Below are 16,577 nucleotides of genomic sequence, written 5' to 3' on the forward strand. Positions count from 1 at the left end.
CCCCAGGTGTCGTAGCCTTGCCTCGTAAGGAAGGTCTCTGATCATCTTGGTTGCCCTCTTCTGCACCTTCTCCAGTTCTATAATGTCCTTTTTGAGGTATGGTGATCAGAATGTGAGACAGGTATGAGACAGGTCTACTAGATAGCATTGCAAAGCAGCAATTCAACACCCCAGACAGCATATGGCACAATTGACAGACCTGCTCTAGTCTCTCGGAGCAGAATATCTACATTGCTTTCACAGCGGGGAAGTAACTTGTCTAGGGAGCAAGAGGCTGCTGGTTCGAATCCCCGCTGGTATGTTTCCCAGACTATGGGAAACACCTATATCGGGCAGTAGCAATATAGGAAGATGCTGAAAGGCATCATCTCATACTGGAGATGAGGAGGCAATCGTAAACCCCTCCAGTGTTCTACCAAAGAAAACCACGTGGCTCTGTGGTTGCCAGGAGTCGACAGTGACTCGACGGCACCACTTAATTTTTTTTCAGATTAGAAGCAGCATGATTTGGCGTTTGACACCAGACCAACCTTGCTTAAAATTCATGTCTCTGCCCTTTCAGTACTACCAGCATCCCCCTTTATATCAAGGTATTGCCACTTCTCCACTACATGAAGAATAGGACATGATATTGCTCTTCCAATGAAACAGTAGAGGTAAAGTCGATTTTGACTCCTGGTGCCGACAGAGCCCTGTGGTTTTCTTTGGTAGAATACAGGAGGGGTTTACCATTGCCTCCTCCCGCGCAGTATGAGATGATGCCTTTCAGCATCTTTCCTATATCGCTGCTGCCCGATATAGTACCAGCGGGGATTCGAACCGGTAACCTTCTGCTTGTTAGTCAAGCATTTCCCCACTGTACCACTTAAGGTGGACCAATCGTAGATTGATATGAGGGGGGTGGGGGTGGAAACATTGCTCCAGTATCATATCTTTAGGGGAAATTTTCTGTATTTGTGAGTCAGTTCTTTAGTGCCTAGCACACTCTCTCAAACAGGAGGAGAAACATTTGGGCAAAAATAGGCCTAGTTGTCTTAATTAAGTCAAAGTTAAAAACCAAACCTCACTCTAAGCAGAGTAAAAAGCACAACTGGATGTGAATGTGGTGTTGGTGAGCAAAGCATTTCATAATATGATTTTCGGATGCTCAGGAGTACCTTATTGTATGCCTTGTCTATTCCCATTATGAAGAGGAGGTCAGCAAAGAAGAGGAACAGGCTCAGCTGCAGGTGAATGAATGTGCTGCTGCTTTGGATGGAATGGCAAAAGATAAACGTGATGATGGACAAGAAGAGGCAGATGATTGAGACAGACAGTCCAATGTTGCTGATAATCGTGAGGGCTGGGTGTCCCTGTGACACAAGAAAGTTGCTCTCAGGACCAAAAATCGCCTTTCTTTCTTTATTTGTTCTAATTTTGACAAGCACGTTACTTTTAAACTTTATCTACCTAATTTGGTGTGCACTTAAAGGAACAATTATTCAGCAGGCGTAAATCTCAGTCTACTGGTCGCAATGGTGCATTGGCTAGAATCATGTGCTAAGCATCTTGTTGAAATGTTTAAAATGTATTATCCACTGAATATTTATGCGTTACATCTATTATATATTTTGAAGAGACAGTTGGTGGGTGTATTTGTGCGACAGAAAATCATACTTCGGATAAATTAGTAAACTGGCAATGCAATACGCAGATTCAAAAGGACTCCCAAGTATTTCTTTAAGACCTATTGTATAAAAACGGATGATAAAACCTTGTAAAAATGTTGCTAAAAGCATAAGAAAAACAGATGTTTCGGCGTCAAACGCCAGCCTCAGTGTTGTTCCTGTTTCTGTGGGTCACCTGCTTATATGGTTCACAGTTTTAATTACATACACTCTGGCAGTAATTTCAATCAACAAATGAGGTGGGCGGGGAGAGAGAAAAAGGACCAAGAGAGCCAAGTTCACACAGCTGTATGTCTGTGTTCCTACACACCACATACTCCTTAGCAGCCAATATACTTCACAGCCTCCTTTAGCTCTTCCCTACCATTTACACTGGGTTTGAGTTTATCTCTCTCTATATATATATAAAGTCTCTCTAACCTTTCTTCGTACTAAGCAATGCTCCACCTTAATAGGCAAAAGAAAGGTAATCAGAAAGTCATACTTCCTGATTACCTACAGATAACAAATTCTGCGCACACAATCCTAGCCAAATGCACTACTTTTTACACTGAAATATGCTGAGGTAATGTTTTAATATTTTTAAAATTATTTTTTAGAAGTTCTGAATATAATCATCAGATTTTAACTGTTATTGTTCTGAACAGATTTTTAACATTCAATAATCAGATCAATAATTCAAACATGACATCATGCCTAAGAGAAGCAGAAGATCTTTCTCAGATTCAACTTGACCATATATGGTAATTATGGAATAATGTTTGAAGCTGACATGCTACACATTTTAAACTGTTTTTAAACTCCCTTTTGCAAGCACATTAATAAAACAAATATCTTACTGTACATATATGTGTATCTATTATATATTTTGTATCTATTAAGTGTAAAAGTGTATCTATTATATATTTTGAAGAGTTTGTTTGTAAATTTGTTTGTGCAAATAAAGTCATACTTCCCAAGTACCTACAGATACCAAATTTTGCAGATACCTGCCTCTTAAAGTAGCTGAATACTTTACTTTTTAGCAGGCTTGGGGAACAGGCATGGGGAAAGCTGTAAATGTTTTTTATGCAAAATGGCAAAATGATTTTGCTCCTTCAATGACAGGCCTCATTTACTAGTATAATACAAAGGAAATAACTTATTCTCAAGTCATCCTGTTGATTTTAAGAAGCCCCAGCTTTCTGAAGCAATCATACACAACTTCAGAAGAAAACAGTTTTAAAATCTGCCAGCATCAACTCAATCTTCAATCACTGCATATTCTGCACAACTTTAGGGCCAAAAGATTTCATCTAAAGTAAACAAAATGAGTGGGGTGGGGTGAGGTGGGGTGGGAATCCGTCTCAGGAGGAACTTCTGAAGAATTTTGAGGTAAGCCAGAAATGATCTGAGAAGACTTGCAACATGGTTCAGCAGGTCTCACACATCTGTACGTTCAACCACTAGTCTCTCTGATCCACTGATTCTGAGTGAAATATCCAAACACCCAAACAGTTTTCAAGCCAATATTCTCTACATACGATAGAAATAAAATTGATCATTAGCAACGGTAGAGAAACGGGCAGTATTTTCACACTGGTATTCTGTGGATGTGTTTCTGCACCAGTAACTCAAGTGTAGCTTCACTAATCTTAGTTATGCTACACTCTACTGGTTTGAGAACTGCAGGCTGTAATAGTGGTCTGTGAATGCCTTGAGTTTCGCAAGTTCAAGAATAATCATTTTACCTGTGTCCTGGGCAGTTCTGTCTCACTGTTTCCTGCAGTAGAAGACTGAGAACTTCTTAAGAAACGTACCTTCATAGGAACAGAGGACATCAGCACAGCAAAACTAGACATGTACTGGCAACTGCAGTCTGAATGAGTGCTGTTAGAATGGAGACACTGACAGCCCTCAGTAGACCAGGCACCATCCGCTTCGGCAGTGTTCAGATGCACACAAATAACATCTGCCACATTACCTTTGTTCTGCAAGAAGAGTTTAAGCGAGATATATAGAAAGTGCATAAAAAACTGATAGCTTTGTTTCCCTTTAATTCACAGATTAGGGTGACTTAAAACTAAGAGGCATCAAATGCAAATGTAAGACAAGGAAAAAGACTATATGGGTTTGACTAGCAGGGCACAAAGCTTACTACAAAACACAGAGTTCAGTTCAGAACATCATAATGTTGAGTATACACAGCAAAGGAATCACATATGCAGCTGTTCTGTTCCAGAGTAAGATTGCACACAAGCGGGGTAATGATTGCTGATCTTCCCGTCCCTATGAAGCACTCTGTGCGACTAACAGATATGTCCCTGAGGGCTGCATGACTCTCAGGGATATTTTTTCAGGTATCAAAGAATGCTTAAGCGGGAAGGGGAGATCAGTGAAAATCACCTCCTTCCCATGCATGCCTATACTACTTTACAAGAGCCCCTGGTGGCGCAGTGGTAAAACTGCTGCCCTGTAACCAGAAGGTTACAAGTTCGATCCTGACCAGGGGCTCAAGGTTGACTCAGCCTTCCATCCTTCCGAGGTCGGTAAAATGAGTACCCAGAATGTTGGGGGGCAATATGCTAAATCATTGTAAACCGCTTAGAGAGCTCTGGCTATAGAGCGGTATATAAATGTAAGTGCGAAGTGCTACTTTAGAACAGAACATCTGCACACATGCCTGCTTTGCTGCACATGTGTAAGCCATCATGTATTCATAAGATGGATAGAAAATAATGTTTGACATTTCCCAATCTCCTCCACGGACATCGTTCACACACCTCAAGGTGTTCAAAAGTGAGGTTGACAGGGCTGGGAAGCTTCTCCGTCTGCTTGCTGCTGGAAGCACTCACCACCCTGGAGTTCAAATGAATGCTTTCTAGGTTCCTGCCACTCAGCAGAGTCTTATTCTGCAGAAAATCTCCTCTTAGGAATGATCCCAGTCCACTGAATGATATAAAAGCTACAGCAACAGAATCTCCAGGAGACATAAGGAAGATCAGGGTCAGAACAAGGAAAGGGCACATTATTTCCAAAACTTTGGCTAGATGCTGGTAACAAAAGGATCAGTGAAGAAACACTTGTTTTCAGTGGGAGGAGCGGCATCTGCTTTTCTTTGTTTGGACAAGTGTACAGGACAGAGGATCTTCTCACCCCTTAGGCTCTACCATGCATAGGCACATCTTCCCCCCACCTTTGCCATCATCCAGGCTGAGAGGGAAGAGAAGATACTTTCTTCCCTTGGTGGCTAATCTGCTCTTGGGTGCTTTCCAGATGGGAACTTAAAATTGCTTCACTACATATAGGCTTGGTGTGCATTCGTACGATCTGGGTTTTGACACCGTCTTGCATGTGGGAACAGCAAGGTGCAGTTTGCACAGTCGCAGTCTGTATTCAGACATTATCTTAACGTTTCAGGCTTAAAGTGTTGTCTGTGCGTGATAAAATAGTAGCTGGTGTTTTTTAAAAAAGTTTTGAGAACAGTTTGCAGGCTTGCTGGGTTTACTCAGAAGAAAACAATTTATTTCAATGGACTCCTTCCAAGTAGAGTGCATAGGATTGCAGCTGTATTTCCCCTTTGTGCCTTTAAGAGGTGTGTGTGTGTGCATGTGTATGTGTGTGTACCTGAGTGTTTTATTATTACTCTTGTGAGTAATTGAAATGGCCCGATGCTCTTGCACAAGTTCACTGATCCGGGAGGGGGGGAGGGGGGAGGAAAAGCCGCCACATCACCCACCCGCTCCTCTCCTCTCAAAGCCTCAGCATGGGAGGAAATGGTATAAAATCCGATGGCTAACTCCGGCTTCCAAACATTAGGGTTTGCTGTAGGATTATACACCACTGCCTCCGGCACAGTCTAGAAAGCACCCAGCCCAGCTGAATTAAACTAGCATCTCTCAGCCTGATCAGCACACTGTCCATCTGCTGGAGGAGAACAAGATGAGGAAGGGGAAAGGAACTGCTGCCATCACCACAAAAAAGGACATTGACATGTGGCTATTTGGGGAGTCCTGTGTGTGGTTCAAGTGCATCCTCTTCTTGTAAAGCCACAAATTCCCTAAAGTGGGCCTGTGTGAGTCATACAACTGTCTTCATGGCAGGAGCAGCAGAAGGCAAGGCCACCATGCTCTGCCCTGTCTACAAAACTCAACATACAATGCCAGGATTAAATGCTTCCTGTAGTTCCAGCTTGCCACTAAATTGCTGTAGACTAGATGCAGAAGTTCTTTTGCACACCCAGAGCTTGATCTGTATTTCTAATGCAAAAAGGAATCAATCTAATGCTAGAGAAGCATTAAAAAGTTGTGCCGCTGACTTAGGGATAGAGAGAGAATATTAGACTTGACAGATAAAGCCATCAGTCAACATCCAGACTAGCAAAGCTCTGGTGCAGCGAATGGGCAGCATGAGCTCTGAGGGAGGGAACATTTTTTGTTGCTCCCCTTCCCTCTGAAGCTCACTGCACCCCCTCTCCCTCCCCGAGACTCCTCTGTCCACCAGACATGCCTTGTTCAGATTATTTTAAATTGTTGATAACTGTTTGAACAATGTTAAGGTTTGCCCATTTGCAGTTTTGGATCATGCACCAGTTTGTTCAGAATATGAGTGATCAGTTGACGGAAAACAGACTCCATATTGATGCCTAACCATCATCCTTCTAGTGATGTAGAACACAGTGTTCCAACTGTGCATGAACACTAATAGCTGGAATGGCACAATATCTAACAATGCATTTGCAAAGATCCTCTGGGCATTATTACTGACATGCTGCAAACGTATATTACTTTCTTGAGCCTGCTACAAGAGAGAGAGAGAGAGAAGATAAATTTCAGTAGGCTAGAGGAAAAGCTACAAGATGTGGGGGAGATATATGGTACAGAGTAGACTCTTCACCATTAATCTTGGGAGCTCTGGGCTCCTAATACTTTTTGAGCCCTTCTTCTACCCCTGTAGCATTGTGCAAAATGTGGGCCAAGAACGGGGAGCAGCATATACAGGGAATTTATCACTCATGCATACTTAATAGACATATATCCCAAACTGACATGTTTTGCAATAAATACAGAAACATAAGAAAGGGACTTAAAGAGCTAAAGGACACCAATAAATAATCTATGACTTTTATAGGCAGGAAGAGGCCTGTGTCAAGTTTGTACCAGAGAAATTATGTTTTTGCTCTAATGAAAACAGTCAACAAAACTGGTCAAAACTGGTCAAAACTGGTCAATACAGTCATCCCTCACCAATGCGGTGTCTAACGCAGTTTGAAGTATGTGTGTATGGATTTTGTAGGCGGTCTCTCTTACCGCGACTTGAGTATGCACGAGTTATTGCGCGTTTTGGATCATGAGAAGCACAAGAGAGATGGAGACGAAGGAGAGAGTCAGACAGACAGACAGACACAGAAGAGAGGAAGAGAAATGAAGAGAAGTGCAGGGGGGAGAGGGGGGGGATGGAGGGAGTTAGTGAATTTAAGTGATTTTTGGTAGTTCCAAATTCTTCCTTCCTATTAACCTGAGGTTCAATCTGCTCATTCTTTGGTGATGCTTGTTGAATTTAAGTGGTTCCAAATTTGTCCTGAGGTTCACCATGCTCATTCTTCTTAGTGACTCCTAGTGATTTTTAATGATTTTAAGTGCCTTAAAAAATTGTCCCCTTTTTTCTAAGGGGCATTCGCGACCATGGTTTCCCTAACCCCCTAATTCCCATAGACTTCTTAGTCTTGCCATCCACAATTTTGCCAACTGAGGAATTTTGCTAGAATGGAACTATCACAATTGGCAAGGGATGACTGTAAGAAAACAGTCTGCTTTCTCAAAAGAAAGGGGATGTGTGAGTATCTCTTCTGAAGGATTAAAAGGGAGTAAGAGGCTGTTGTTGGTGTTCTTGAATATTTGCATGGATGTTACTTGAGAATCAGTAGAGAGCTTACCTTTGGCGACTGAGTTAGTCACAGCACTGGGATGAATGGCCATTCTATCTCCTCTTGCTTCTAATTTGAGAATTTGGTTTTTTGAAATCTGCTCTTTACTGATGAGATGTGTTTGAATAGCTAAAACAGGCCAAAACAAAAACAAAACAGGGTAGCACCTTGATTTCACACAATTAAAATAAGCAAATTAGAGATTTGAGTTCCTGGATATGTATCGAATGTATTGCTACTAACTATGAGTTTTTATCAGATGATCAGTTTTTAATGCAATACATAAAACTAGCTGATCTGACACAGAGCATCTGCGCCCCTAGTTCTCCTTCTCTCCCCCATTCAGCCCAAGTTCATTCTTTCCCCCACCCCAGTTCATTCTCCCCCCCCCCCACCAGCTCATTATACCTCCGCAGCCAGCCAGGCTGGCTGCTGCTTCCCATCCACAGCCAGACGACGCTTCTCCTCCTCCGCCCCCCGCCGGATGCTCCTGCCTTTTGGCTGGCAGGCGGGCCAGAGAGGGAGGCTGCACTGCCTGCCCGCCGCCATCATCTCCTTCCCACCCCCAGGCACTCCTCCCTTTTGGCCCACCCGATGTCATGCCCCCCTGCCATCGCCACCTTCTTCTGCTCATCCATCATCCTTCCATCCCTGCCGCCACCTGGCCACCACCGCTTTCCCCCCTGCTGGCCAGTCCACCATTTTGTTCCCTCCCACCTGTACCCATGGCTATCCGGCAGCTCTCTGAACTCTCGCGAGAGCTGTCATGCATGGGATTAGCCATGGTACATCTTAGAGAGTTAAATATATAGAAGATGTTTGCACTCATTTGTTAATGTTATGAGGAAACCACACAGCTTTTTTGAAGGAAGTATTTCTTTCATTTGTCCAGCATTTTTTTAGATTGTGAGCCCTTCGGGGACAGGGAGCCATCTTATTTATTTATTTATTATTTATTTATCTGTGTAAACCGCCCTGAGCCATTTTTGGAAGGGCGGTATAGAAATTGAATGGATAGATAAATAAATAAATAAATTCAAGCTGATGAGAAAATCACTGAGAAAATGCCCATTTCCCCCAGCTAGTGACAGAAAGTGCTCTGTGGAGTTCCAATTTATTTATAGTATTTATATTCCACTTTTACTTTATGAAACAAAAAGCAAAGCAGCTAACAAGAAGATCAACATCACATAAATCCAGTTTAAAATATCAACTGAAATCCCTCAAACCATAAAAGCAATGCAATAAGATACAGAGTATAAACACAGTCACTACATTAATGGGAAGCCCGTTTAAAACACAAATGTATTCAATAATTTCTTTTAAAATGAGACCCTAACTGGCATAGGTGCAAGGTATTTAAAGAGAATGCCTTCTTCTCCGTGAACACTGCAGCCTATTAATATAATCAGGGGAGCTCCATTTGTGGTGATTACCAGTTCGTTGAGTGGCGACTCTAACCCGGTTCTTTTTCAGGGCTGCCCCAGGACTTTGGAGCACATTCTCAAACAAAATTAGAGCCTCCCCATCTCTGAATTTTTAAAAGAAAAATCTGAAAACATACCTGTTTAATCAGGCTTTTCGTCCATAAGTTACAGTTTTAAGTTTTAATTTTTTAATTTTTATCTTTTAAACTGTTCTAATTGATATAATGTTTTAATTGTTGTTTGTTGTTTGAAATTGGAAGCCACCCAGAGATTTGTATATGGGGTAGTATTTTAAAAAATGCACTAACTAACTAACTAACTAAATAAATAAATAAACTTCTTTTTCAAAGACCTCTTTAATGTGTAAATAAAACATAAAAACAGATGTTCAAAGATAGCAGATGTTTCAGTGTGACACATCAACTTCAGTGCTATGGAAACTTCACATCAAAACATCTGCTATCAGTGAACATCTGTCTTTATGTTTTATTTATGCATTAAAGAGGTCTTTGAAAAAGAAGATTGTAGATTTTGGAAGATGTGTATCTCATCACCATTATACCGTCTTAATAAATGAATGAATGAATGAATAGATAGATAGATACATAGATAGATAGATAGATAGATATAGATATAGATAGATGCAGTATTAGTCTCTGAAGAAACCTTTAAAATAAGTAATCAAATCAAATCAAATTTATTATTACGGTCCATGACCAGAAAACAAACAAGGAATAAAAACAATACAATACAATAAAAATATACAACGTCAAAATAATAAATTATATACAACTGAGTTATAAAGATGGCAAGGTCATACACAGCTACGTTCATCTCATCTCATTTTACATGCTGCAACACAGAATCTTGCAATCCTCTCTGTAACCTCCGCATGGCAATCCATTAAAAAATAAGAAACATAAAAATCATCAGAATAACCTGTTTTGTCTTTTAAAATAGGTTATATCCATATAGACAGAACCTATAAAAGGCACAGTGTAAAAGGACACACACTACTGATTCAACAACTCCAGCGCCACAAGGGCATAACCGATTCCTTAAGGGAATTCCCTTAAACCTCCCTTCTAACACCGCAGAAGGTAACACGTTAAAGTGTGCCTGTGAGAAAGCTCTTCCATGACTTAAAGTGGTCAGGTGTATCAAATATCCTGCTGGCTGGGGATAGTTCAAAAAACTGCCTAAAGTGTTCTTTGCAGTAATCAAACTTAGTGCTAGATATGGAGAAACAAAGAGAACTATCTTTTTAGCAACATCAGGTGTTAAAGATGACAGATATTGCCATGAAAACCCACACTTACCAAAGATGACCTGTGAATTATTTCGCCAGGATGACTGGAATTCATCTTCCAACACTAATGGCACAAGGCCCAAGTGGGGGCCTGGAGTTTAAGTCAGAAGTTAATCAGATATAACCATGCCTGGGTTTCAACTCTAATCACTCCAGTTTCAAGGTGTAAAGCAGCATTGGAAACACATTTAGGAAGATAAAAAATAGCCCGAAGGAAGCCCGTCTGAACAGCTTCCAATATAGAAAAGTTACCTGTAGGGAAGATCTGAATCCCATATAACATTTGGGCTAATATTTTTGCCTGGAGCACCTTGAGGGCTGCCGGAATATAATATCCACCTTTCGTATATAAATTTTTTACTGCAGTTTATTGCAGTTTTTTTACTGCAGTTGCACTCCTCTGGGCACTTTCTGCCACATACTCATAATGCAGTTTCCACGACCCTCTAGAGTGAAAAACAATACCTAAATATTTATAAGTTTTAACCTGTTGAACCCTGATGCCATTTATTACCCATTTATGATTTTTCGGTCTCTTACCAAATACCACGAGTTTAGACTTTTGGGTATTAATGATAAGAGATTCATTCTCACAAAATTGCGTGAGTATTCTCTAGGCTCTTCGCATGCCAATGAGTGTTGTAGATAATATAACCACATCGTCAGCATATAGCAGTATAGAAGTAGGTCTACCTGCTAGCTTTTGTTGATGAACAACAGGTCTATCCAGGAGGGGAATTAAAAAATTAATATAAAAGTTGAGGAGAAAGGGAGCTAAAATACAACCTTGTTTAACCCCCCTCTGTGTGGAAACTGGATCAGATAAATGGCCAATAGTATCGCACTTAACTCTCACAAAGGTATTTTCATACAGCATGTGAATGAGTGAGGGTAGGCGAAGGTCTATTGAAGTTTTGGCCAGTTTATTCCATAAACAAGATCTATGAACTGAGTCAAAGGCAGCTTGGAAGTCGATAAATGCCGCATATAAGGAGGCATTGTTACTGATATTCTGTGAGGTGCTGCAAAACTAAGGCCTGGTCCAGTGTGGAACGACCAAGTCGAGAGCCAGCCTGGTCCTCTCTAAGAACATTTTTCTGCTCCGCCCACTCAATAAGCTTTTGACATAGATGTCTTGTGTACATTTTTCTTATTATACTTAACAAACTTATTGGATGATAATTCGCAGGATTGGAGCACTGACCACTTTTGAATATTGGAACAATAACGGCCGTATTCCATTCTTCTCAGATTTGCACAGCCTGATCTATATATGTAAAAAGACTGGCTAAGACCGGTGCCCACCCATCAACCTCTGCCTTTAATAACTCCCCTGATATCAAATCCAAACCGGGCACTTTACCCAGTTTTAATTGAGTTATCAGACTAGTAGTTTCTTGAACCGTAACCGGCGGTCAGAGGGGAAGGATTTCCAGATGGTATAACTGGAGGGAGGCCTGCTGCTGACTTAAAGGCTATATATATCTGCAGGAATATCTCCCATTTTAAAATAAGTACTTAGCCACGACTACCACTTGGGAAGCTAGGAGCAACTTTGGGTCCAAGAGCAGACTCACAGACTGTGAACATTCTATTGTAATGAATGGGAAGCAAGGTCCCATCCATTACAGCAGGGGTTCTCAAATTTAGGTCTCTAGATGCTTGACTACAACTCCCACCATCACCAGCCACAACGGCCTTGGACACTGTGGCTAGGGATGATGGTAATCCAAAAAATCCGGGAACCCAAGTTTGAGAACCCCTGCATTACAGAAAAATCTCACTCCCCTTGGACTCATGGTCTACAAGCCATTATCATATCTTATCTGGATTCAGTTTCAATCTGCTAGTTCTCATCCAGTCTACCATGGTCCCCACTGATTCAGAACCAAAACCAATGTTCCCAGATATGATGGAAATGGCAGACAGAACTCTGTAGATATTAACATATAATTAGGGATGCTGCCAAAGTTTGCAATGACCTGGTTTGTAGGGATGTGTACAAACCAAAGTTCATGCACTGTTTCGATGCCAAACCAGTTTGGACGAGGCCTGAACCAGTTTGGTGCTGTGGGGAGGGGAGCGGTGAGCAGGATCTTTAAAAAGAGGAGGCCTTACCTGCTCTCTGATGCCACATACAGCTTCCTGCTGCAATGGCGCTGTCACAAAGAACCCACACATCATGCCAGCACACACATGTCCACACATGTATAGGCACCATATGCATTGGCTAGCATGGTGTGGCCCTCTCCATGACAGCCCTCCTCACGGTGGTCAGAATGTTGTAGCCTTCCATGCAGCCCCGAACCAGTGCACGAACCTTGGTTCATGCACATCCCTACTGGTTTGGCATATAAGTTTATCTTAATGCTTGGCTGAATTATGTGAACCAACCACTATTTCCCCAACAAATTATGTTTCCACTTTAAGCATTAAGTGAGATTCTAGGCATGTGCAGTCAAACATTACCCAGACCATTAGTAGCAATCTAGACACTAACTCAAAAGGAGAGGGGTCAGGTGGATCAGAGGATCCAGAAGCACAGATGGGGCCTTGAAAATGAGCCTGAGTCCTACAATCAAGGGCCCCCTGAGCCAGAGACCCCCAGACTAGAGACCTCAGAGCTGGATACTGCCACTAAGAGCCTTGCTTTATTTATTATTCATCCATCTTATTTATTTATTATTTCTCTATGTAAACCACTTTAGAAAATTTTGTTGAAATGTAGTATATAAATATTTGTTGTTGCTGCTTTAGGCTGAACCAATTCACACTGCAAATAGCATGCCAGGTGCAGGATAACAATAGAGAAGAGATAGAGTTTCAGATTCCAAGCTAGAAGGCTAGTGCATAAGTCTCCCCAATTCCTTGGCAAGTCAGCAAGGCCTAGGAGGCATAGTCAGGTGCATAAGATATATAAGGATTCAGCACCGAGCCCTTATCATTACAATTTTTTTTCCTGGAATCTATACAGGGCTCTGAAAATTCTACATTGGACCACTCTTGGTTTCTGGATTTGGTCTGGATCTTTGGAATGGATCCACAGTCTTGGCCTGTTAGTCCATTGTTCTTGCTTTCTGTTCTAGACCACTCCCTGACTTACTTCCTGTGAATTCCCCATGGGTACAGCCTTACTCAGACAGGATATCAAGAACCCAAAGCCTTGTAGGCCCATCCACAGAAGTTCTGTAAGTATGAACTGCTTCCAATGAAGCTTGCTGATGGCAATGAATTATATTATCAGACACCCACTCCTTCCAACCAAGCAGCCTTTTGGTGACAATCTTCATGTGGATCCACCAGTTCTTTTGATGTTTCTTGCAAATGCATGTAGTTCTTTGACTCCATCAACCAGTGGCGTATCAGGGGAGAACGGCGCCCAGGGCGCCCCCCCTGCCGCCCCCTCGGCCCCCACATACCTGGCGGCGGCGTGGCGCCCCCCAGGCGGCAGATCGCCAGTGGTGGCGAAGATTCGGTGGCAATTCGGCGGCGGGCATGCAGCGGCGATTTGGCGGTGGCGGGCCAGGCGGCGGTGGCGGGTCGCCCACGGCATTGGTGATGGCCTGTACTAGTAGCGGGCTGAGCGGCGGCGCGGTGGATCGCCTGCCGAGGACTAGTGCAGAGCGGCGCCGAGCCTGCCTTCTGGCCCGGCGCCGCTTCCCAACTGCGCAGGCGCGCCAGGCACTGCACGCCTGCGCAGTTGGGAAGCGGCGCCAGGCCAGAAGGCAGGCTCGGCGCTGCTCTGCACTAGTCCTCGGTGGGTGATCCGCCGCGCCGCCGCACCGCCGCTCGGCCCGCTACTAGTACAGGCCATCGCCAACGCCGCAGGCGACCCGCCACCACCAAATCGCCGCCGCACGCCCGCCGCCACACTCGGCGGGCGATCCAGGGGGTGCGGTGGGGGGAAGCCACTTTTTGCCGCCTCCCACGTGACCCGCCGGGATGGCGCCGGGGGCACGTGCCCCCCTGCCCCCCCTATTGTTACACCTCTGCCATCAACTCATCTTTATACCCCTCAATTCTTCTGCTGTTAGGATGCCTTTGATTTGTTTCAGAAGTGTTGTTATTCACTCATTCTCATGCTCACAGTTTTTTTCCAAGGAAACAATATTTCACCATTGATAACAGTGTTAAGTGTTCCTTACTTGCCTGAGCAGTGAGAATTACTAGTATAGCATTGTAGGGTTTAGCTTCCTTTGGATGAGAGAGAGCATTGGAAATTTATGGTATCTTTGCAATAGTTGTTTGCTTACAGATATAAGCTTGCATCTGTGCTCTAAAAACCCGGCAAAATTTAAAACACTGATCCTGCATCAGATTTCCCAAAGCAACAGTGCAGACTCCCACAGCTTCCCATGCTAGTTCTAACACAGATAATTTCAGCTAAAAACTCAGCTCTATCTGCCTCTGCCTGCATCCTAATTCAAAGTTGTTGCAAACAGGAAAGGCATCTCTCCACTTCTCCCAAAGGGTGTCACCTCCCAAAGATTAGAGAGACTCTGATTACAGGATATTAAGGAAAACCTTCCCATTAGTTTCCTACTGAAGAAATATGAACTGGTCATCTCTCTGTCTCTAATAATGAAGAATCAATCAGCTTAACAAAGAGCAGTAATCCAGCAGCCATCACAATAGTCTCATTTAATCAACCATAAAAGACTGGGATCAGAATACCAATGTTACCTCTAGTTAGGTGCTTCCTCAACTGTGGTGCTATATCAGATATGAGCAATATTATATAGGGATGTGCAGAACTGGTTTTATTTGAACTGGCCCATTCGAGCTCAAACCTGACTGGCTCTCCAAAGAGGGGGACAGTCCAAGTTCGAATTGAACCGGGCCTGGATCAAACCACTTTGGCCCAATTTGATTGCCTTGCTTGTAAAGAGGAATCCAGTAAGGATTCTCCTTGATAAGCAAAGGGGGATTCCCTATTTTAAAAGGGGTTCAGAGCGGGGTGGGTGAAAGTGTACCTTACCGGCTATCATGGCGGCTGTGGCGGTGGCTCCCTGCAGTGGTGGAGGCAGTTCCACTGTGGCGGCAGCAGCCCCTCTGGGCCCCACCGGCACTCTCCCCCTCCCCACTGTGGGCTGGCGGGCAGCCCAGTTCTGGCCTCCCCACATGCAAGGAGGTCATTTACATCACCATGCAAGGTCATGCAGGTGTGGAGGCTGAGATCAGACTGCCCCCTGGCCCACGGCGTAGGGGGAGTGCTGGTGGGGCTGAGAGGGGCCCCTGCTGTGGAGTCACCCCAGCTGGTGCCGAGGAGCTACCGCAACAACTACCACCACAGCCACTGCCACAACCAGTAAGGTGTCCTCCCCCGCCGCCAACCACTTTTTAGAGGAACCCCCCCCCCCTTGTTTGTAAAGCAAATTTACAAGCAAATTGGTTCAGCCCAGTTTGACAGAACAAACTGAACTGCTGCCAATTCTAACAAACTGACTCGCAGACCGGGAGGTTCAGTTTGGATTTGGTTCAAATTCGAACCAAACCGCCTATGCCAGTTCTGTACCCACCCCTAATCTTATAGATAAAGTTCAACACAGAAAGTTCCAGAGGCCAATGGTTGAAAACAGAAGGGTATATTTTTTTCAAATTTATGTTCCTGTTTCAAGTTAGTATTTCCCTACTGGAAACAGAAACAATTCTTCTGGATAGCACTGAGCAGAACCAATGGTAATAGGAAACAGGTTGTTGTTTTAATTCGCCATCACCTTGTGGTGATGGTGGGGATGTCATTATCCCTCAGTTTCGGTTTGCATGACCTTTCTGCAACTTGTGCTCTAGTCTGGTGTTTGGCTCCCAAGTAAACTAAAGGAATGTCTGGTGTCTACACAGAAGAGACATCTACAAACAACTATTTCAGTTACCAATGGCCATTCCAGAAATCAACCAGGCAGTAATATATAAACATATTAATGTCAAAGGGTAATTTCCCACAAGAGTTTGGGAAACCAAGTTGTTGTTGTTGTTTATTTACGATCTTAGATCAAACATCAATATACACAGAATATACACAGTAAAAAGAAAATAATGGAAACAAAGTCTAAAATGTCATCGAATATATAAAATCAGGAATCTTTGACAGTAACCAATTGCTGTGCTCTAGCTTCTCTTAGTTTGGTCAATGTGTAACACAATTTAGCAACCGCCAGGGATATTGTTGGGTCCCTGTCTTCTAATAAGCATATAAGAATTGTCTCCACTGAGTGGCTTTGGAGATCTTTCAGATACTGAGATAAAAATAAATCTCTTTCATCTGTATA

General features: G+C 43.1%; 1 protein-coding gene across 3 annotated transcripts in view; it reads right to left on the reverse strand.

Annotated features, from left to right (window-relative positions):
• Nucleotides 1-16,577, reverse strand: part of LOC128321918 (adhesion G protein-coupled receptor E3-like) — a 75,055-nt gene that overhangs the window by 16,483 nt on the left and 41,995 nt on the right. For 2 of the 3 annotated variants that reach the window (XR_008305417.1, XM_053242453.1), the window contains exons 8-11: nt 7,582-7,701; nt 4,430-4,626; nt 3,467-3,637; nt 1,158-1,352 (exon numbers count right to left, since the gene is read on the reverse strand). Coding sequence is in view for 2 of the 3 variants with exons in the window: in XM_053242453.1 (XP_053098428.1) it covers nt 1,158-1,352; nt 3,467-3,637; nt 4,430-4,626; nt 7,582-7,701 (683 nt within the window). In the remaining variant the exon portion in view is untranslated. The remainder of the gene's footprint in view (nt 1-1,157; nt 1,353-3,466; nt 3,638-4,429; nt 4,627-7,581; nt 7,702-16,577) is intronic. The other variant, XM_053242454.1, reaches the window with a different exon arrangement.

The sequence above is a fragment of the Hemicordylus capensis genome, chromosome 4 (genome assembly GCF_027244095.1).
Source record: "Hemicordylus capensis ecotype Gifberg chromosome 4, rHemCap1.1.pri, whole genome shotgun sequence".
Classification (NCBI taxonomy): domain Eukaryota; kingdom Metazoa; phylum Chordata; class Lepidosauria; order Squamata; family Cordylidae; genus Hemicordylus; species Hemicordylus capensis.